At 38.1% G+C, this 23,803-nt stretch overlaps 1 protein-coding gene across 2 annotated transcripts in view; it reads left to right on the forward strand.

The window, feature by feature from the left end:
- KCNN3 (potassium calcium-activated channel subfamily N member 3) overlaps positions 1–23,803 on the forward strand; it is a 286,582-nt gene that overhangs the window by 194,847 nt on the left and 67,932 nt on the right. For both annotated transcript variants that reach the window (XM_074223372.1, XM_074223373.1), the window contains exon 3: positions 3,987–4,405. In XM_074223372.1, coding sequence (XP_074079473.1) covers positions 3,987–4,405 — 419 coding nt within the window. The remainder of the gene's footprint in view (positions 1–3,986; positions 4,406–23,803) is intronic.

Raw genomic sequence — 23,803 nt, forward strand, 5'->3', positions numbered from 1 at the left:
GAGAAAGAAGGTAATAAGGTCATGTGGACTTCAGGAGCAGTGTGCACCACCAAGACAGGAAAGAGACCTAAAAAAAAAGACAAGAGGATGGATATGGGAAATGTGATCAGGAATGGGAAGTACCATCATAGAATAATAAATTTAGAGTTGGAAGGAATCTCATAAATCAACTATCCACCCCCTCATTTAGAAGAGGAAACTGAGGCTCAGGAAAATCATAGATTTAGATTTGGAAAGGATTTTAGAAGTCATCTAGTTCATCCTTTTAATTTTATAGGGAAGGAAAGTGAAGTCCAGAGAAATCATTACCTATCCCAGGTTACACAGGTAGTAAGTGGCAGAGATGACATTTGAACTGGAGTCTGTATACTCCACATCTAGATTTTTCATTTTCATGAAAAATCTCATCTAATCCTTATGCAGGAATGATTTCTTTTCATTCCATGCTAATTGCACAGGATAATGGACTTAGAGCTAGAAGAGATTTTAAAATATGATGAAGATAACTAACATTTATAAAGGATTTTAAGAATGTAAAATGTTTTACAAATATTATGTTGTTTGATCTTCACAAAAATCCTGAGAGCTATCATTAACCCCATTTTATAGATGAGGAAATTGAGGCTGAGAGAGGTTAAGAGACTTGCCCAGATCACAGAGCTAGTAAGTCTGAACCAGGATTTGAACTCCTTTTCCTGAATTCAGGGCAGCTGGGTGTCGCAGTAGATAGAGTGCCAGACTAGAGTCAGAAAGACTCATCTTTCTGAGTTCAAATCTGGCTTTAAACACTTAACAAGTCAAGTTGCTTCATCCTGTTTGCCTCAGTTTTCTCATCTGTAAAATGAGCTGAAGAAGGAAATGGCAAATCACTCCAGTATCTTTGCTAAGAAAACCCCAAATGGGGTCATAAAGAGTTGAACACAACTTAAAAAACTCAACTATTTCCTGAATTGAAGTCCAATGTTCTGTCCACTCCAGGAATTCTTTTTTTTAAGGTTTTTTCAAGGCAAAAAGGGTTAAGTGGCTTGCCCAAGGCCACACAGCTAGGTAATTATTAAGTGTCTGAGACCGAATTTGAACCCAGGTACTCCTGACTCCAGGACCGGTGCTTTATCCACTGTGCCACCTAGCTGCCCCTACCGCAGGAATTCTTAACCAGGGGTCTATGAGCACCCAAAATGTCAATGGAGAGGAGGAGGCTCTCTGAACTTGGATGTGAAAAAGAAATTTACATCTTCATTTTCACTAATCTCCAACTGAAATTTAGCATTTCCTTTAATTATTTAAAAACATGTTTATGAGAAGGGGTCTATAGTCTTCACTAGACTGATCTATGAACTTTCCTCAGTTCACAGTTATGGATATTGGAGCCTAGAGGAATGGTTTACTCAAGGTCATCTACAATTAGTAAGTAATAGGGGCAAGGATTTGAACCCAAACCCTGGGATCCCAAATCCAGTTTTCTCTCCACTGAACCATAGTACTTGTGGCAGATCCATGGTCATTTTGCAAGACGGTCTTAATTCTTGCCAAGCAGGTTGTTTAATCAGGATGCTTTGAGCTTCTGTTGTCCTCACTTTATTAATACCACTCACACTGAACCAGGGTTGTGTCCTGCCTTTCCTAAGCTCATTAAGAACCAACATAATTAGCTTTGTTGTAGCAACATCTTTGGGTAGGATTTGGAACACTTTGGATGAGGCTGGAAATAAGGGAGGCTGGAAATAAGGGAGGAAGGATTGACATATTGTATCATGAAAGCATTCGAACAGGGCTTGGGCTAAACAATCAAACCCTATGAAAGGTATCCTGAAGCTTAATGGGAGAACAGAAGTATGAAAGGGTATGGCAATCACGCTCTGCTGTTACTGCTTGCAGTAGACCAATCTTCAGGCTTGCTTAGACTTCTTGACATGTCCACCAAATATCTAAGTCTAATGGTCCATCCATACATAACTTTGGCATCATCATCATCAATAGACATTATTCATGAGTTGAATGTCACCCATGTGTCAGTTATAGGGTTCTGCATCATTTTGTTCTGCATGTCCTAATGAAAGGTGACATTAATATAGAATGATTTATATATATTGTCTGTCTAGAGTCTCAGAGCACACATAGAAGAGCCTAGGATTATAAATTTAGATCTTAGAGACCATCTAATCTCATCCCAAGGGTTAAACTGAGGTCCAGGGAAGTTAAATGATTTGCCCAAGAAAAAAAGGGAAGGAAAAAAAATTTATTAATTTCCTTCTGTGTTCCAAGAACTATGCTAAACTCTATGATAATAAGTTAACTTTGATATAAGGCTTACTATGTGCCAAGTGCTATAATAATTGGTCTGGGCAGCCAGGTAGTACAGTGGGTAGAGCATCAGCCCTAAAGTCAGGAGGAACTGAATTCAAATGTGACCTCAGACACTAGCCAGTGTGATCTTGGGCAAGTCACTTAACTTCAATTATCTCCCATCCAGGACCACCTGTAGTTATCCTGATCTGTGTCTGGTCATTGGACCCAGATGACTCTGGAGGAGAAAATGAGACTAGAGACTTAAGACTTAGCATAGCACTCCCTCACTCAAATCCAATTCATGTGCTTGTCATGGCATCACCTCCCTGATGTCACTGTCTTCTTCCAGGAAGAAGGGTAAACAACAACAACAACAATAGTAATAGTTAACATTTATATCAGGCATTGTGTTATTATAATTTTATTTTATAATTTTTATGTGTCTATAATTTATTTCTATATTTATTATCTCATTCAATATTTCTATAATTATTATCTCATTCAATCTTCTCAGCAACTTTTGTAAGTTAGATGTTATTATCTCCATTTTACAGATGAGGAAACTGAGGCAGAAATAGATTAAGTGACTTGCCCAGGGTCACATAGCTAGTAAAGGTGAGAGGCCAGATTTGAACTTGATTTTTTCCTGATCCTTAACTCCAGGAATTACCTAGCTGCTCAAGAAAATAGATGAAGATGGAATAGATTATAGAATTAAGACTTGAAAGGACCTCAGAGGCTATCCATCTTATTTTATAGATGAGGAAACTTAGATCCATATAGGTTAAGTGACTTGCTCAAATTCTTGCAGTAAGAGGCAGGATTTGAACCCTGAGTTTGGTTCTCTGACTGACCCAGGTAATTAACAAGTACATAAGTGCCTGTCATACTCCCCTTACTTTACTGAAGACAAAAGAGAGACTCAAAGATATACCAGGATTGTAGGGTTCAGAGCTAGAAAGAACATTTAAGATTATCTAGTCCAATCTCCTCATTTTACAAATTAGAGGGTTGTTAAGATTTCAAACTGGAAGGAACCTAAGATATCCTGTTCAAGTCAACAAACATTTTATTGAGATCATCTAGTTCCATTCCCTAACTTTGCAGAAAGGAAAACTGAGGCCCAGAGAGAGGAAGCAGCTTATCTAAAGATATCAATAGTAAATAAGAAAGCCAGATTTCCAATCCAGGTCCTTTGATTCCCAATCTTAGACCCATAGCATCTAACTCCAAACTCAGGTCATAGAATATTAGAACTGGAAAGGACTTGATTTTATGTATTTTTACAGATGAGGAAACTGAGACTCAGAGAGATGAGATATCTTCCCAAGGTTATAAGTAGTAAGTGGTAGAAAGAAGACATGAACTCTTAGAGACCTCTGGCTCTGGGTTTAGTTCCTCTATCCATGGTCCCATGTCTCCAACATTGGTAAATTAGTCCATGATGAGTCAAGTCAGTGACAATCCTGATATATCATCACCTCATTCCTGGTTCTTCACCTTGCAATCCACTAAGCCCACTTGTCCCCATGTCCTCCAGAACTTCTTCCATCTGCTTTCCAGAGCACATAGGATATTATTTATTCCTTCTAGGTGGAGGGGGTCTAATGACAGGCGGCACAGGCTCAACCACACATGTTACACTTGGTCTTTGTGGTTCTGTGGCAGCCCTAACTGTGGTTTTTGTTCTCTGTTAGCTCTTTGTGATTGACAATGGCGCAGATGACTGGAGGATAGCCATGACCTACGAACGCATCCTCTACATCAGCCTGGAGATGTTGGTTTGTGCCATCCATCCCATCCCTGGTGAATATAAATTTTTTTGGACAGCCCGCCTAGCCTTCTCCTATGCTCCTTCCAAGGCTGAGGCTGACGTGGACATCATCCTTTCTATCCCCATGTTCCTCCGGCTGTACCTGATTGCGCGAGTTATGTTGCTGCATAGCAAGCTCTTTACAGATGCCTCATCACGAAGTATTGGGGCACTAAACAAAATCAACTTCAACACTCGTTTTGTCATGAAGACTCTCATGACCATCTGCCCTGGGACAGTGCTCCTAGTCTTCAGCATTTCTCTGTGGATTATTGCCGCCTGGACAGTACGAGTCTGTGAAAGGTAAGCCTTAGAGGAAGTAGATCCATTCTTCCTGATGTGGGGAAAGGACAGAACTCCTATGATTTTTCAGTGATGGAAAATGCAAAGGATTGAGAGTCAGAGGACCTGGGTTGGAGTCTTAGGTCTAGCAATTACTAGCTATGTAACCTTTAGCAAATCACATGGTATCTCTAAGCCTCAGTTTCCTCACCTGTAAATTGTGGATAACAATACTAATACTACTCATATCTTAATATTACTGGGAAGAAAGTACTTTATAGCTTTAAAATGTTTGGGGAAGTGAGTCATTTTCTTATTCTCAGCTCTGTGCTTCTAAGTCAATGAGTTTGCTTTCTATTTTATACACTTCCTGAGAGCATGTACCTTTGCCCTTTCTCATATGGTTTTATACCTTATACCTGACAAGTATAAACTCATCTACTGGGGATACTTAGAAAGTATGCATGAATATTAAAGAAACATTGCTGATTCTTCCAGGATTTGGGTTTGGGTAAGAAAACTGTATCCAGACCCAAACTGAACATACTGAACAATTAACTTTGAAGCCTACCCATATTGTACAGATTGCTGAGTAGTAAAGTAGGGAAGCATTGAGTGGGAGAGAGGAACTATCCCCCCTACCAATAGTTGGGGCTTAAATATTTATACAGATTTGCATGCACACATACATACATGTTATATACATATGCATGTGTGTGTGGATCATAGGCAACAAGTCAAGTCAGAAAGCATTTATTAAGCCCTTACCTTGGGCTAAATAGAACTTAGAGCTGGAAGGGCTAATAGAGAATGTTAGGTCCAACCCTGTTTCTTTATTTCTGTGGAAAACAGGCCCAGAGGAGTGAATCAACCTGCCAAAGCTACTTAATGCCAAAGCTGGGACTAGGGTACTAGGTCTTTGATCTCATAGTCCAATGTTCTGTCTCTATGATCCTACTCTTCCTCTCGAGGCAAAGGAATAGGACTATGCCTCCTGATTCCACAACCCCTTCAAGTATTTTTCTATGACTTTTCTCCTTCAAGGATACCTATGGCCATTTTAACATGTTCCAAGCACATAAAAATTATCTGTGGGGAGGAGAAAGGTGGAATCAACTCTACCTTAGATCTTTAAGGTGGCCCTCTTAGCCATTCTAATGACTGGCTCATCAAAACTTAGTTTTTTACCCACCAATTTCCCACTAACCTGTCTCCTGATTAATGTTGTCCTAAGAATGATACAGTCATGCATTCATTTATTCAATGGACATTCTAGTACCTATCTAGTGAAAAGGGGAAGATGTAAAGCTGAGATATGACATGGCCCTTGTTCTCATGAGCTTTGATCTAGATTTTGATTTTTCTGTGGAATGGGGAGTTGGGGAAGGAAAGGACCTGATAAACACAGATAAATAACTGGGTTACACAATATTCTATAATAAGTTCATCAGAGACATATAAAAACCAGGACAAAAGGTAATCAGTAGCAATAACTCAAACAAGTGAAGTTTTCCTGCCCTGACTCATATTTTCTGTTTATTTTTAAGATTCTGATTCATTTAGAGACTAGTTTCTGTTTGGTCATTGACCTGGGCCCCCACAGCTAGATGGTAATGGCATCTTCCACTGCAGCTGGACAGATCCCTGGGGATGGGGGTTGCTCATTCTGAGACACCAAGTGGAGCTTTGGGAAACACAGAACCTCCGTGAAGAACAACTCAGAATGTACCAGACTCAGCTCCTCAGGCTCAGGATAGTATTTAGCAACTGGCAACTGGCATAACAACATATGCTTCAAGTGGGATGGTATTCAGCAAGGTTTTCTTTATGTTCTCCCATAAAAGCAGATGCTGCCCAAATGTGAAAAGCATTTAGGGCTACTGAAAACCATTAGGGTTGTTATGTTTGATTTCAGACAAGGAGATAGCATGGTAAAGTAGAAAGGGCATGGATGGGAAAACAGGAATATCTTGGGTTCAAATCCCAGTTTTGCTACTGAATAGCCACCTGACTCTGGGTAAGTAATTTAACCACTCTGGACTTTACTTTCTTTCTGTAAAATGAAAAGATTGGAATAGAGGAATTCTAAAGTTCCTCTCAGTCTTGGATTTCTAATAGGACAAAAAAAATTCCAACTCCTCCCTCCCATCCTGACCTCCCTACAACTAAGGGTAAAATTATTTATGGTTTATCTATTTTACTTTGGGTCTTTAGCTCAACAAGGCCTGGAGCTTAAGCAATATTGCCTAAAAAGTTTTCCTTGTAATGAGTTTTATGTTAATTTATAAAATTGAGGGGTAGCTAGGTGGCGCAGTGGATAAAGCACCGGCCCTGGAGTCAGGAGTACCTGGGTTCAAATCTGGTCTCAGACACTTAATAATTACCTAGCTGTGTGGCCTTGGGCAAGCCACTTAACCCTATTTGCCTTGAGAAAACCTAAAAAAAAAATTATAAAATTGAAGAGCTATAAGAGACAATTGGGAATCCTCTAGTTCAGCCCTATCTATCATTTTGCAAAAGAGGAAACATATCTAGAGAGGCTAAGTGATTTGCCTAAGGCCAATTAGTAGTTGAGCTAGGCTCCAACCTTGAGGTCTGACTTCCATCTTGGATCCCAGTTAATTTTGGCATCTAGTTCATTGCTCTATCTGCTGTGTCACACTATCTTCCTTTTTCAAATAAGAGGAACTTGACATTTTCCTTGGCAAATAGATTTGAAAGTGTATTGACATTTCAGATGGTTTTGAATGGTCTTTAATGTGTTTTTCTTCTAATTTGAGGAGGACTAATCCTACCCATAGGCAGCTAGGTGGCACAGTAGATAGAGTGTTGGGCCTAAAATTAGGAATTCTTATCTTTCTGAATTCAAATCTAGTCTCAAACACTTATTAACTATATGATCCTGGGCAAATTACTTAAACCTGTTTTGCCTCAGTTTCCTTAACTATAAAAATGAGTTGGAGAAAGAAATGGCAAACCACTCCAATATCTGAGCAAGAAAATCCTTAATGGGGTCATGAAGTGTTGGGCATGACTGAAATGAGTGAATAACAATTTGACTCATTGGCAGATAAATGAGAGACAGCATAGCTTAGTGGAAAGAGCCCAAGAACCAGCTCTGACACTTACTAGCTGTCACCTTCACTTTCTGAGCCTAGTTTTCATATCTGTAAAAATGGGGATATTAATTCTTGTCTAACAAACCTCACAGGGTGGTTGTGAAGAAAGCACATTTGTAATGTCAAAATGCCATAAAATATAACTAACTCATGATTCAGATCAAGGTCTGAAGTACAGAAAGCAATGAGGAGATTCCTAGGATATACAAAAGCTTATACTTCTTTTCTCAGATGTAATTGTATGTTTTTAATAAACCTCTGACTTAAGTTGCTTGAGGAAATTAAAGTGTTGACTAAGCTTTGATCCCTGGTGTGAAATTAAATATAATTGAAATATGCTTGTGGGAATCTAAATACATTTTCATATTATTGTTTATTCTTTTCAGTCATGTCCTACTGTTAGTGACCTCATTTGGGGTTTTCTTGAAATGACTTACCCAAGGTCATATAGATTTGAGCTCAGAAAGATAAATTTTTCTGTCTTCAGACACAGGACTCTATCCATTACATTTTCACTTACTAAAGCTATCATCAAGGAGCATAAGACATTTCCTAAAAAGACTGACAATGGCCATTAGGAAGAAGCTATATACTTAAACTGGATGTACAAATTGACCGGCTGCAACATTAGTCAGTGTTTAGTCCCTATCTGTTTATATACAATTTGGAAGTTGCTATGGAAATATCCCTTTAACTAGAGACATTTCGAAAAGCATTTTCCATTTCTTGTATTATAAATTATTTGGCAAAGAAGTATCTTTTTCACTTTTCCTGCTTTCAAGAAAGAATAGAGGGTTTATGGAATTTCATCAAAATAGCCATTGATCTATAGAGAACAAAACAGAGCCTAGTTATCTGAGGGAGCAATGATGACCATAGGCTTGTTTATGTTGCCCCCCAGCTAGACATTACATCAGAGCCTCTGAGACCTGACAGTTGTGGGATTCTGCATTCTCTGGGCCACACTTGGTGATATGTCTACCTCCCATAAGCCCTCAGCCATCCATGAAACTTCTAATTAAACACTTTTAACTATGTAGCAACAGAGTAGACTGCTGGAAGTTACAGAGTTGACTGAATTGGATGGTTTTCCCCTCATGACCTGATTCCTAATTACAACAGGTTGGGGAAATCAGGTTTCTTGTCATGTACTTGGTAGAGGAATAAGCCTGCAAACACTAGGAGATTCATCTTTCTGTGCATAAGCATGTGGTCATTTGGGAATCCTACTGATAATTTTTCTTAGGATGTTATGAAGCTGCAGTCTTGCTATTTGTACTCTAGCCTCCCTTTGAACAGCTGTTTTATATTTGTTCATCCTCCCAGTTGCTTTAATTTAATTCTCTCTGTTTAGTGGAAGAGACTCCTTTGCTTGTGATACACCAACCAACCTCGTACAAGCAGTATGTAGTCATGTATTGAAGGACTTTTTGTATAGCTGTCTGTGTACATTTCAACTGCTAAAAATACTTCCATACATCAGGAAATCTCTCATTTTTTTCCAGGTGGATATTTTCTCCACCAATGTAAGTCCTGACCCTCCCATGACTTAGCTGACTATATCCAATATTTTGTCATATATTTTGTCATATCCAAAAGAATGAATCATTTGGAAGCCAGCCTTCTGGTGTTGGACCTCTTCAAATATATCGAGACTGATTCTCAGACAATAGCTGCACTGTCTTATAATGGAGCCTGCACTCACAGACTCTCAGAACTAAAAGGAAACTGTGAAGCCATCAAGACTAATATAAAGATGAACCTCAGAACCACTTCAGAACCATGTCTTCCTTTGAGTATAAAATAAACACAAAGTACATTGGGGAGGGAAGGCACTAATAACCAAGGGAATCAGGAAAGGTCTCACACAAGACATGAAATTGAACAGAACTTTAAAGGCAATTGGGGATTCTGAAAAACAAAAGTAAGGAGGGAGAATATTTTGAGTGCAGGGGACAGCCTGGGCAAAGGTACAGAGACAAGAGATAGAATTCTGTATCAGTGGAGGAATGACAAGAAAGCCAACTTGGTTGTTCCATGGAGTGTGTAAAGCAGAGTCTGTTCTACTGTATTTTGAAAAACTGCTAGTCAACCTTTGCTTGAAGACATCTAGGGAGGGAAAACCCCTGGGCTGTAATATCCCGAGCAGCCCTTTCCTGTAGAGTTAATTGATTTGCTTTTCCTTATATCTAACCTAAATTTGCTTTTCTATGACTCTTTTTCATTGCTCCCATTCAATTCCATTCAGTTGCACAAAAAGTTATTACAAGCCTACTATATGTAAGACACAGGACCAGATACTGGTGTACAAAGACAAAAATGAAATATCATTTGCTACCAGATACTCCTTGGACTCTGTCATCATTATACTCTCAGGAAACTCATCATCTAGAGGGTACATCAACATAGGTACTCATACCTCATCCCTACTCTTGGTAGCTTCTGACCTCTGGAGAGTAGAGAATAAAGAACTCCTTCTAAAGCTCCATTTACAGAGAGTTCACAATTCAATGATTTCCCACCAGATGCCCTCCTTGGATTCCATTCCACCATGTCTTTCCTTATACCCATTATCTTCTACCACCCATACTTTAAGCTTCCTTTTGTATGTTGTCTGCCTCCATTAGATTGTAAGCTCTTTGAAGGCAGGAACTGTATTTCTTTCTGCTTGTACTTGTACACAAACTTAGTAGGCACTTAAAAAATGTTTATTGAAAAAAAATATTTATTGAATTGAATTTAAATAGTCCCTACCCACAGGGAGTTGACACTCTATTGGAAGAATATAAAGTGAATACAGATAAGTAGTCATGGAGGTAGTTAGTGAGAATAATAACTACAAAGTATATACAAAATAATTTTAAGAGGGAGACAGTGCTGCCAACTATTGGATGACCAAGAAAAGTCTCATATAAGAAGTGGCACCATTTTGTTCTGTAAAACTGAGCACTCCAAATCTAATTCTAGGTAGTACAATGGAGAGAACACTGACCCTGGAGTAAGGAAGATCTGAGATTAAATTTGGCCTTAAACATATACTCATTGTATGATCTTGGGCTAGTCAGCACCTAGCTTTTAGGATTGTTTTTAAGAATCAAATGAGGAGTGGCTAGGTGGCGCAGTGGATAGAGCACCAGCCCTGGAGTTAGGAGGATCTGAGTTCAGATCCAACCTCAACCACTTGATACTTACTAGCTCTTGGGCAAGTCACTTAACCCCATTGCCCCACAATAAAAGAATCAAATGAGATCATGTTTACAAAGCTGTTAGCAAAGACATTTGACATGTGGTCAAATACTTGCTTCCTTCCTCCCCTCCCCTCAAGTCTTCTCTTCAAGGTAATTAACCCTAGGTCCTAGGGTTATATAGTATATAGTAGGCTCTTAATAAATGCTTTCTTTCTTGCTAAAATATGGCATGGGGAACTGAAAGCCTTTGTCTGAAGAGCCTTCCAGAACTGAAAGTTGACCTCATGGTATGATGAGCCATTGAGTAGCTGATGAACCAGTGGTATATCAGCTGACTTCTAAAAAACAGTTTTCTCTAACTGGTTTTGAAGATTCTTTGTTTCATAGAGAAGCTAATCTTTTCCCTTTTTACTTCTTCCTTTAAGAATTTGTACTCATCCCTTGAACACACATCTCTCACAATTATACATTTTAGGTTTTTGTAAGGCAAACGGGGTTAGGTGGCTTGCCCAAGGCCACACAGCTAGGTAATTATTAAGTGTCTGAGACCAGATTTGAACCCAGGTACTCCTGACTCCAGGGCCGGTGTTTTATCCACTATGCCACCTAGCTGCCCCCTACAATTATACATTTTAAAAGGAATCTTTCTCATGTATACTTCTTAGTCTCCATAAGATCAAATTCTTTGAGCATGTCATTGAGATTATTTTTTAACATGAAATGATATTTTTCAAAATTCATCTTTTTTGTAAGCTATTTGAGTTCCATATTTTTCTAACATACTCCCATCCCTTCACCCTCCCCATAGTAGTGAGCAATATGATATAGGTTATAACACATGTACAATCATGTTTAACATTTTTCCATGTTAGTGACATTGAGATTATTACATCAAATCCAGGAATATCCTGGAAATATCTAACAAAGGTTAGCACTCGAAAGCATTTTCCCCACTATCTACAAAGAAAAAACCAAATGAATAAAGAACCCCTATTATCCAGTCTATAAAATGCAGTTGAATATATAACACATAGAGCTGGTCTATCTGAACATTTGACTGACACTGCACATAGACAATGAACTGGACTCAGAATATAGTTACCTTTGGGAAAATAGTTCCAAACCTCTTACTGACAAAAAATATCTTTTTAACAACTGTGTTCTTCCACTGATGCTAAATGTCTCCGATAAATCAATACATGTTTATTAAGAACCTGTCATTGGTCACGCATTATGCTATGTGATGATAATACAAAGAAAAGAAGGAAACAGTCCCTGCCCTCAAGGAGATTGCATTCTAATGGAGGAGATAATATACATACACATATATGTATGTATGTGTGAGTAAAAAAACACAAAAAGAACATATAATGAGATCTGGTAGAAATGGCATCTGTTTTACATAGACTAAACTGATTACCTTTAAGAGAATAGGGAGATTATCCATGGGATTTGGTTAGTTCAAGGATTTAGAGCTCAAGTCTTTAGTTTGTTGTCCTTGTCACTTCAGGCAGACGGGACTCAGTCTTTGGGAAGATGATACCTAGAGATTTAGCAGAATTCCCACTCTTCCTTTGAGGGGAGAGGCATCTTTCTGACTCAGTGTTAATGTTGCCATAGTGAATGTAGAGTCAGATCTGATTTACCAAATGAGAGTTGCCACCTCTTAAATTCTAACTAAGGAGAGGAGAATGGGGGAGGGGGAGAGAGGGGAGAAGGAAAGGGAGGAGAGGTATCAGTTTGAACTGATGGACCCCAAGGATTCTTTTTTAGCTTTTTCTTTCCTGAATGTCATTTGCCTAATAACAATTGCCTTGGTTTACAGGATCTTCAGGGAAAATGTGCTCATGGAAAATTGGTTGATTTAAGAGAAAATTCATTCCTGTGACAATGTATCTTCATACTATAGTGCCCAAAAGGGGCAACCTCTTAAACAGCAGTAGAATATTGATATATTGTAAAAATAATTTTGTACTCAATAAGACCTCCAATTAAAAATGGATCATATATATCAGATTTGATAAGCATCACTATGGCTTGATTAGAGGACTACCATCCTGCTGTTTCTTTAACAGGCTTCCTAAATTAAATCCTTCATTTGGTTATTTTGTGTCAGGGTCTGGTGGTTTCTGACACAAGGGCACTTGAGAGTAGAAAGAAGGTCTTTGGAAGTATACAGCTGTCACTGCCCTTGGGACACAGTCATCCCCCAGCTCTTTGAGGTTCTTTGAGCCTAAGACTTCAGGCATATCACAGATCAGTGCAAGAAATCCACATGAACACATGTAACACATGAGGACATAAATAATACAAGGATAGATATACAGGTAAACCTAACAATAACTAACATATATAGCACTTCCCCTGCCCACCCCCACCCCCACCCCACCCCCACCCCCACCCCCACCCACCCCCAGTTATACTGCTCCACCATCCAGCTCTCTTGCCTTTCTACCTTCACAAGCACAAGGAGATAAAGCCAGAAAAACGGAGACAGAGACAGACAGATGGAGTCAGAAAGACAGAGATAGACAGAGAAAAACAGAGAGAGACAGAGACAGAGACAGAGAGACAGACAGTGACACAGAGAGAAACAGAAACAGTCGGAGAGAGATATTTGCCACTGCAATAAAATTTGGTCAGCACAATAATCCAGAAACTCTCCTGATTTAAAGCAATCTCAGAGGTAGAGGGAGTGAGTGCATTTTAGAACTGTTGGCAATAGTTATTGTCTTTTTACCCCACAGATTCATTCCCCTGCCTTCCTGAATATGGTAACAACTTGACTGATATTCCCTCTATCTGTGCTGATTCTAATCCCTCTGTCCTTTGTCATTCTGTTTTGACCCATGATACAAATCATAATAACTGCCATTTACATAAAAAATTTTAGTTTCAAAGTACTTTACTCACAACAATCCTGTGAGATAACTAGTACAGGCTTCATTATCTCCCCTTTATAGATAAATTGAGGCTCAGGATTAAATTATTTATTCAAGGTCACACAACTAGTCAGTGTCAGAGTCTAGACATAGGTGGCCCAAAGAATTCTGGTTCCAAGACCAGAACTCCTATTCACAACACACCATTTCACTAACTAGTTTTTTCTTACAGTTTTGATTTTCTGTTCTTTCATTTTTCTCTTGGTTTTATTTCTCTTGTTTTCTTCTTTTGCTCTATATCCTGGGGTGTTTTCTCTCTGCTCCATTGTTTTCTGGGAGTCCTTAGCAACCCTCTTTGATTTCTTGGCACTGGAACATGCAAAGGGATCATTTGCTGCAAGGGAGAAGCCTTTTAGATGGTAAACTTGAGGAATTGGTTAGGGTTGGAGAAAGTCTATAAATAAGCATTCTAAATAAAGTATTGAACTTGGGGCTTCATGGTACAGAGTAAATTCTATATTTTGGGGGGGGGATCCTCCATTTTTCTAAACTCATCACATCCAAAGCACATTATCAGCCTATACTCCCACCAAATGAGTACTTCACCATCCTCTGTTCTCTATACTACTAGACTGGCATGCTGAGGAGGAGCATGCAGATGTGATAGAGAGGTCTCAGAGGCAAGGAAAGTCTAGGTTAAATATGTGTCTCTGACATATGTTGGCTATGTGACTCAGAGAAAGGCCTACAAGCTCTCACTGTACCAGGCAGCTTTCTAAGACTAAATTACAGAACATTTACCACTCTGCTTTGGTAAAAAGAATTCCCTCAGTACGGAGTTCCTTATATTTTCAGACCTATGAAATCATAGATCTGAAATGCTAATGTACATCCAAAGCATTAGGACCACGTCTGGCACATTTGTTGTTGTTGTTCAGTTGTTTTTAGTTATGTCTCACTCTATGTGATGCTATTTGGGGTTTTCTTGGCAAAGATCCTAGAGGGTTTTTTTTTGCCATTCGCTTCACCAGTTCATTTAACAGATGAGGAAACTAAGGTAAACTGGGTTGAGTGACTTGTCCAGGATCACACAGCCAGTGAATGTCTGAGTTTGAATTCTAACTCAGGAAGATGAGTTTTTCTGACTCCAGGCCTGGCACTCTGTGTACTATGGCACCACCTAGCTGTATCCATCCTGGCAAATAGTAGGCACTATATAAATAGTTCCTTCCTCCCTTTTTCTTTCTCTTCCCTTCCATGAGCAACATGGACCCAGAGTCAAGGAGGACATTGTGTTGACTTTTGACTCTATTTCTAGTTTTGTGATCCTGGACAAGTGTCTTCATCTTCTATGGCTTTAGTTTCCTCATTGGTAAAATATATACCACCTACCTCATAGCATTGTTGTAAAGACATTGCTTTGGAGCCATTAAAACCTATGGATATGGGAGCACCCCTAAAGTGGGGTGACCCATTCATCAGTTAATTCACATCTTGTTTTCAGGTTATCCAGTGCCAACCTGAAAGGATACATCAGATACCAAAGGTCCAAGCGGGTCTTTGGTGGCACATTCAGAATAAGGAAAAGGCCCTGAGAAGAGACACTCTAAGTTGTGCTGGCAAAACAAGTCTGTGTCTTGACTCTAATTACAAGGGGACAACTCTTTTGTTCATGTTAACAAACTTCCTTAGAGGATAACCATACACAAATAAAAATGTAGGCTTAAAAATAGCCATCAATTAAGAAAGTATTAAAGTTCAAGCCTGCCAATACCTTAATACCAAAAATTCAATCAAAATCCCCCCTATTAAATTGGACAATTCTATTTATATTAGAAGATATATGCTAAAATCAATAACAAGAACTATTTCTCCTGTACAGGTTTATATTGGTAATGGAACCACTAATGATTAACAAATGAATAATCATAATCAATAAATGATTATTATCATCATCATTATATTTGCCCATCACAGAAAAGCATAAAGAAAAAATTTAAAAGAATCAAATGAAAGATAAAATGAAAAATTTGTAAGATGATATGTATTTTTAGACCTTAAAACACTATATAAATGTTGTTCTGTGAGCTCTCTTTCTATTCTTTTTTGTTTACATCTCTTTTCCTTGGTTTTTAAACATTTTTATTAGGAGGACCTAAGTTAAAGTTCTTTGTCTGATCCTTACAGCTTTGTGACCTTGATCAAGGAATTTATCCTCTGTGATTCTTAGATAATTCCCTAGGATGACACAGATGGGTTGTGATTTCCTCATATATTGCATATTCCTATTTTAGCAAAGCTCCCTTAAAAAAAGCTCCCACTGTGTGCTCACATTGCTGGAGATACAAAGAAAAAAGTCAAACAGTCCCTGCCCTCAAGTTGCTTATCTTCTATAGGAGTAGGAAGGGAATGAGGACAGCATATACACATACAAAGAAATAAAATCTATATGCAAGTGATTTCAGGGGTGTGTGAGTGGGTGGGGAGAGAGTCAGCAATTGAGGATGGCCACTTCAGAGAAAGATCTCATGTGGCTGGTAGCATTCTGCTGAATGAGGCATGCTAAGATTTAGTGGCAAGGAGAAACAGTATTCTAGTTATGGGATAGGAAGGGAATAAAGTCTGTGCAAAAAAGCCCAAAGGTGGGAAATGAAATGTTATGTGTGATAACAGATTGCAAGTCAGTCAGTTTTGCTGGATTAGAGAGCAAGAGAATAATGTGAAATTATTTTGGAAATTTTGATTGGAACTCATCGATTAAGAACTTTAAATATAAGAAGGGATCAGATTTTATTCTAGAAGCAATAGAGAACCATTTGTGCTTTTGAGCATGAGAATAATTATGCTTTAGGCATATCCATATTCTGAAATATTGTCATCTGTCTGTTTCCCACGAATGAAGAGAGAAGTTGATTTACCATACCATACAGATTAATTAGAAGAAATCAGGCTATTCCTAGTGACCAAGTTTGGTCCAGGAAGAAATCTGTGGAGTTGGACTGATAGTCTTGGGAAGGTGTCTTAATTCCAGAAGACAAGCCTTGTAAAATTATAGAACATCTATACTAAAACAGGCTTAGTTGAGGTACCACATCCTCTTTAAAGCATTCCTGGATCCCTTTAATCTGTTTTTTTTTTGTTTATTTGTTTGTTTCAGGGGGGTTTTTGCAAAGCAAATGGGGTTAAGTGGCTTGCCCAAGGCCACACAGCTAGGTAATTATAAGTGTCTGAGACTGGATTTGAACCCAGGTACTCCTGACTCCAAGGTCGGTGCTTTATCCACTACGCCACCTAGCTGCCCATGGATCCCTTTATCTGAAAGTGATTTTTTTCCTTCCTCAGATTTTCCTAGAGTACCTTTTCATTTCTTTTTCCTGCCACACTTTATTTTGTATTAGCTTTTTTTTGTGCCTATGTTGTATCGCTTCAATTTCCCCCCACTGGATTGTAAACTCTTCAGAGCAGGTCTTAGATTTTCATCTATGAATCCTTAACTCCAGTACAATACCTTGCATATAGAAGAAGCTTGACAAATGCTTATTAAATAAATTTTAGAAATCTCCTGGTCCTGTTGTCTCATTATAATCAAAGACTATAAACTTTGAAATTTTCCATCCAAAATCATCCCTTCAAACCCTCTTTCATTATTTCTTCTTCCTTTATTCCTGTGCAGGTTTTATTTAGATCATTCTAGTGATTTGGGAACTAGAGTTATAATAACACTGTTATTTGGCCTAAAACTAACAGCCATTATATACAATGAATGTTGTTAGATTCTCTAGGAAAAGAGAGTCCAGGAGAAACTCTTCAAAGAGTTTCTAGTTTTAATTTACTTCTGAACAGCCTTTCTTAGCTGTACAGCTAAGGACTTCTGCTTCAATTACACTGGTAATAGAACACAGGAAGAGGTAATAACTCCCAGGGCAGAAAACACCCCACCCCAGGAATGTGTGTGTGTGTGTGTGTGTGTGTGTGTGTGTGTGTGTGTGTGTGTGTGTTCAGGGAAATGATTTCTGTTTACATTTGTTACTTCTAATAATATGGAAATCTACTTACTGAATTTGAATATTCTTCCTTAGTGAGCACTGAAAAGACTGCCCAACAATTTAGTCTCCTGCTAACTGGTACACTACAGCCATTAAGAAATGGTCTTAAGAGTCAGGATGCCTGGGTTCTTGTGCTCTCCTGACATGGCCTGATGTTGACTAGGTTGTTCATTTGCCTGTCTTAGTTTTCCATTGATAAAAATATGATGAATTTGATCCCAGAAGGTCTTTAAATAGGTTGGTGTTGAGGAGTTATGAAATATTGTCCATGCCCTCTTTGAAAATGCCAGGAGATTGATGCAGTACTCTGAACTTTCCTGACTTGTATATACAAAGGGAAAATGGGACTGTGGACAGGCTATCGGTACTCCTATCAAGTGTACTGTAACAGGCCAGTTTAGAGACTTACAACTGGATTGAGAAGAAAAAGAAACTTCTCAGAGTTGAAAGACAGAAATGGAGCAGAACAATGGTAGGAGATGAAAGCACAAAATTAGAAGATTGATGAAGGTTTTTTTTAGTGGGTCATAGTGACCTAATTGTGACTGGAACATTTTAGGAACAAACAGATGCTTCAGGTTGGATGGGGTGCAGACTATTGTCCCACCTAAGGACAGAATTCTTTTCTATAGGAACATATCTTCCAATTGTTTCTTCATGTTAACCATATCCATAGTGTTATCACAACCCTTTGCAATGATGTCAATTCGGTAGAAACATAACAAAATAAGATAATTTTAGGGTACTGATTCCATAAAAACCTCTTCTATCTATCCTCTTGACAAATTTTCTTAGCAAACCTTGATTGGATCTCTCTCCCGCCACTTTTAATGGCTCCCAAAATGATGGAATAAAAAGTTTCTTTAAAAAAAGTTCCAATTCAATTCTGTCTTTACTAAATGAATGAATAAGCATGTGGGTGAGAGAGTGAATTTTACTAAGTATCTCCCAAGCATTGTATTAAGTATATGCCAAGAGCTAGGATTACAAATTGAAAAGATAGTTGTTATTCTCAAAGAGTTCACATTCTTATGGGAGGAAACAATGTATATAAGAAGGTTCAGAAAGACCCAGTGGCCTAGAAAAGATTGATTCAGGGAGGACTGAAAGGTCTGGAGATGCTTAGGGTGCAGTGACCAGATGTATGGGAAGATGCCATCTCACCAACAAATTCTTTTTCCCTTTAAAAGATCTAATTCTAAAGCCTCTATAAAGATCCTGCTGCTGTTGTTGTTCTTTGTAATTGAAGAAGACCATGACATCAAATGAATAGTAGCATGACTTGCACAATATGTTTATTTAGTGAGGGAAAAACTGTGCAAAGACATCCTTCTCCTTGCTTTTTCCTGAACTGTTTTCATCTACAGCCTGATTTGGTAGGAAACAGGACTTCTGGTGGTGGTCTGGAGAGGCTGAGAATCCTTGACCTTTTGGTTAGGGTTCCCTCACATGTCAGCGAGGCACCTTGGCACTCCAACAATTCTGGGCAAAGCATCAGTATGTGATTTTTCTGGCGATGACATGGTGTAGCTAACCTGTTTCAGATCAGCAACTATATTTGCCTCCCAGAACCCAAAGACATTGGTTTCCCAGAAGCTGCCCAGTGGCTAATGAGTATAATCACTAATTGGCATCATTTATAATTGGAACTATGAAGATATCTGATTGGTTTCAAACCTCCGACTTTTGTCCTCTACTGCTCAGTGGGCAGAACTTTAATCGAATCAATGAAACTCCTTTTCCTCCCATTTCCTTAACCTTTGGCTAATCCCCCTAAGTGCAATCCTCAGGCCTCTGCTTTTCTTCAATAGTACTTACTCCCCTAGGAAACACATACACCATTGTACAGATGGTTCCCAAATCTTTATCTCTAATCTGCCTGGACTCTAGTTCCCTATCTATTAAACATTTTTACATAGCTTCCTCCCTCAACATATCTAAACCAAATTCATTTCTCCCTTAGAATGAGTCCTAAGTGTTTCTTCTTTTTATCTACATTCTCCAAATCTCCCAGGCTCACTATGTTGTTATTGTTTATCCTTTTTTCTCAAAAAGAACCAAGGACATCAGGAGGTTGATATCTTGTTTTCTAAGTGCGATGGATATAAGTGAGGCAGAGCTATGCAAATTCATCAGCCTCACTCCCTCCTCCAGGGTCATCCGGGTCTAATGTCAAGAACTAGGTCAAGACATCTGGCAATGGCCCTGACTGCAATGGGAAACCATGGCCTTTTTAAGTGTTCTTTCTTAGGTCTCAGTTTGTCTGAATCAACACCCATTCATTGATTTAAGACTAGATAAGAATTCATCATCTTGTGCTTCTCTTTTGACTCCTCTCCCTTGCCCCAAGTGCCAAATATGCCACCAAGACCTGTTTATTATTCCTTTCTTCATAAATCCATCTCTATCTTTTTCATTCCCATGCTCACTATCACAAGCCAGGCCTGTATCATTTCCCTCTTAACCTGTTACAGTTCCCAAGCGGTCTTCATATTCCTATTGTTTTTCTTTATGTGACTGAACTTCAACTCTTCAGTTGCTCAATAAATTCCTTTTCTGCTTGAGCACCTCCAGTGATGGTGAACTCACTCCCCAAAAAGGCAGCCCATTTTGCTTTTGAACATCTCTAATTGCTAGAATTCTTCCTTATTTATTTTTAGCTGAAGTCAAGTCTCTCTGTAATTTCCACCCACTAGTACTATGTGTAACACATGACTAATCTCTTTTTTACATGAAAGCTCTCCAAACTCTTGAAGACAACGATAATGCATGTCTTCTCCAAGTTAAACATCCCAGGTTCCTTCAAATGCTCTCATGTGAATGTTGTATAGAATTCCTTCACCATTCTGGGTCTCTTTCTGCTAGATGAAATACAATTGGAGAATGTCCATTCGAAAATGTGCCACTCAGGACTGAACATCATGTTCCAGATGGATTCTGAGAGAGAGTACAAGGAGACAATCACCCCCTTTATTCTAGATAGAATGATTCTTATAATGCAGACTAAGACTGAATTTGTTGTGGGGGTGAGGATGGACAGTCTAGAATGTTACTGTCGATTAAAGTTCACTACTAACCCCTTGTTCCCCAGATAGGAACTGCTGTCATATTGATATAGATAGCTGTAGATATATACACCCAAACTGATATATAAATATATTATATATTACACATACTTATAAATAACATAATTCTAAGATTTTTTATACATAATACATAAATGTTTATTTATAAATATATAATGTTATTCTATATACTTAAATATTGATTATTATGCTATACCGGAAAAAGTAAATATTTACATGACTCTTTTAGAGATTTAATGAGAGGCAATTTTATGAACTACATTGGACATTGGGATTTGGATTGCATAGAAAAATTGTTAGGCCTGACAGAGGCAGTTAGAGAAATATTATTTACTGTGAGAAAGAGGCTGTTCCTAGGTGAGATATAGGTATTTAAATTTAGAGACAGGAGTTCTTAACCTAGGGCCCATGAACCAGTGCCTGGTCTAGAGTCAGGAAGACTCATCTCTCTGGGTTCAAATTTTTCTTAAGACATTTATGAACTGTGTAACCTTGGGTAAGTCACTTAACCCTATTTGTCTTAGTTTTCTCTTTGGTAAAATGAACTAGAGAAAGCAATAGCAAACCACTCTAGTGTCTTTGTCAAGAAAATCTCAAATGGGGTCACAAGAGTTAGACAGGACTAGAATGAGTGAACAACAACAAAATTCGAATATAATTTATTTCCTTTATAAGTCAATGTATTTTACTTTTTTGCTTTTAAGAAATCATTCTGAGAAGGGATCTATAGGCTTCACCAGACTGCCAAAGGAGTATAGGACACACAAAAGGTTAAGAACTCCCATTATATACTTTTAAGTTAACTAGGCCTTGGTTAGTTAGAGGTATTAATTGAGAGAAACATTTTTGTTTTAATGAATACAGTTAATATTTGGAAACCATCCTATCTGAAAAGGCTGTGTTAGTTTTTGCATTAGGCACTAATTAGCCTTTTTGTCTTATATCTCAAAATTAATTAAACAAAGTAAAGAACATGTTTAACTTAAGTGACAGGTAACTATGAAAAGCATTAAACAGACATTTGTTATGTGCAAATTTTGTCTCATGTAATTTTCTTTAATTATTGGCTAATTAATTTATTTTGTTACTGTTTGCATTTAACATTTTTATTTTTAAAATAATTTTTATTAACTTTGCTGTTCAGTCATTTTTCAGTCATGTCTAACTCTTCATGAATCATTTGGAGTCTTCTTGGCAGAGCTACTGGAGTATTGCTGTTTTTCTCTCTAGCTCTATTACAGATGAGGAAATTGAGGCAACAGGGCTAAGTGCCTTGTCCAAGATCACACAGAAAGTAAGTGTCTGAGGACAGATTTGAACTCAGAAGATGATTCCAGGCCTGATTCCTGATTCCAAACCTGGCACTCTATCCATTGTACCATCTAACTCTCCATTATTAACTTTAACTCATTAATTAGTGAACTTTATGTGTAAAATGGGAATTATAAAGTAATAATAATAATAATAATAATAATAATAATAATAATAATAATAATAATGGCATTACATTATCTTACAAGGTTGGGGGGGCTTTTAGGGGGGGTTTTTTTGCAAGGCAAACAGGGTTAAGTGGCTTGCCCAAGGCCACGCAGCTAGGTAATTATTAAGTGTCTGAGGCTGGATTTGAACCCAGGTACTCCTGACTCCAGGGTGGGTGCTATATCCACTACGCCGCCTAGCCGCCCCTTACAAGGTTTTTTTTTTAAAGGAAATCATTTTGGGGGCAGCTACGTGGCATAGTGAATAGAGCATCAGCTCTGAAGTCAGGAGGACTTGAGTTCAAATCTGCTCTCAGACAGTTAATACTTACTTAGCTGTGTGACCTTGGGTAAGTCACTTAACCCCATTGCCTTGCCCCAAAAAATCATTTTGTAAATTTTAACACATTATAAAAATGTGATATATTATTATTTATACTAAAAATATAGTAGATATGACTATAATTAAAAATATTCTTGGGCAGCTAAGTGGCACAGTGAATAGAGCACCGGCCCTGGAGTCAGGAGTACCTAGTTCAAATTCAGCCTCAGACACTTAATAATTACCTAGCTGCGTGGCCTTGGGCAAGCCACTTACCCCCATTGCCTTGCAAAAACCTAAAAAATATATATATTCTTAGACATATAAATATCCAAGATAACTTCAACATCCAGAATAATTTCTTCTAAATTCCCTTCCTCTGCCTCTGTTCATTTATATAAGAATCATAGGATTCATCTGATTCATTGCCCTCATTTTATAGTTGAGGAAACTGTGACCCACAGAGGTTAAATGAGCTACCTAAACTCACATAGTGGCAGAGTTGCGATTTGAACTCCTATTCCCTGATTCTTGATCCAGGACTCTGCTCTCTAATATGTGTTTCCTCCTTTCCAAAATGTTAAGTTTGGATTAGATGACTTCGACAATCTTCATTTATTTTATTGTTTCATCACAGTTACTAAGTAACTGGCAAGTTGTTTTACCTGGTGACAACTAAATCTCAAGGTCAAAGTAAAATGTAGATGGTATAGTGAATAAAGTATTGATCTTGGAGTCAGATATAGAACTTAGGCAGCTAGGCAGCACTAAAGTGGAAAGAGCCCCAGGCCTAGACTCAGAAAAACTGAGTTCAAATCTGACTTACTAACTGGGTGACCCTAGGCAGGTCACTAAACCCTGTTTGCCTCAGTTTCCCCATCTGTAAAATGAACTGGAGAAAGAAAGGGTAAGCTATAACAGAATCTTTGCCAAGAAAACCCCAAATAGGATCACAGAGAGTAGAACACAATTGGAAAAAAAATGACAAATTTAACTTGGGGCAAGTCTCAATTACCCTCTCAATTTCAATTTCCTCTTTTCTAAAACAGGGGATAATAATAATTCCTACCTAATGGGTAGGATCAAATGTGAGGGTCATAAGAGATAATGTATGTAAATGATTTTGCAAATCTATAAATATATACACTATAAACCTGTACTTTTATTCTCTAATTATCTTAAAAACTAACTTTAAAACTATGATATTTCAACTCTCTACCCTCACTTGGGTGGGAACACAACAACTGAGAATTTCCTCAAATATTCAAAATTGAACTGTGGTAAGGATGTCACACTAG

The sequence above is a fragment of the Macrotis lagotis genome, chromosome 2 (assembly GCF_037893015.1).
Source record: "Macrotis lagotis isolate mMagLag1 chromosome 2, bilby.v1.9.chrom.fasta, whole genome shotgun sequence".
Taxonomy (NCBI): domain Eukaryota; kingdom Metazoa; phylum Chordata; class Mammalia; order Peramelemorphia; family Peramelidae; genus Macrotis; species Macrotis lagotis.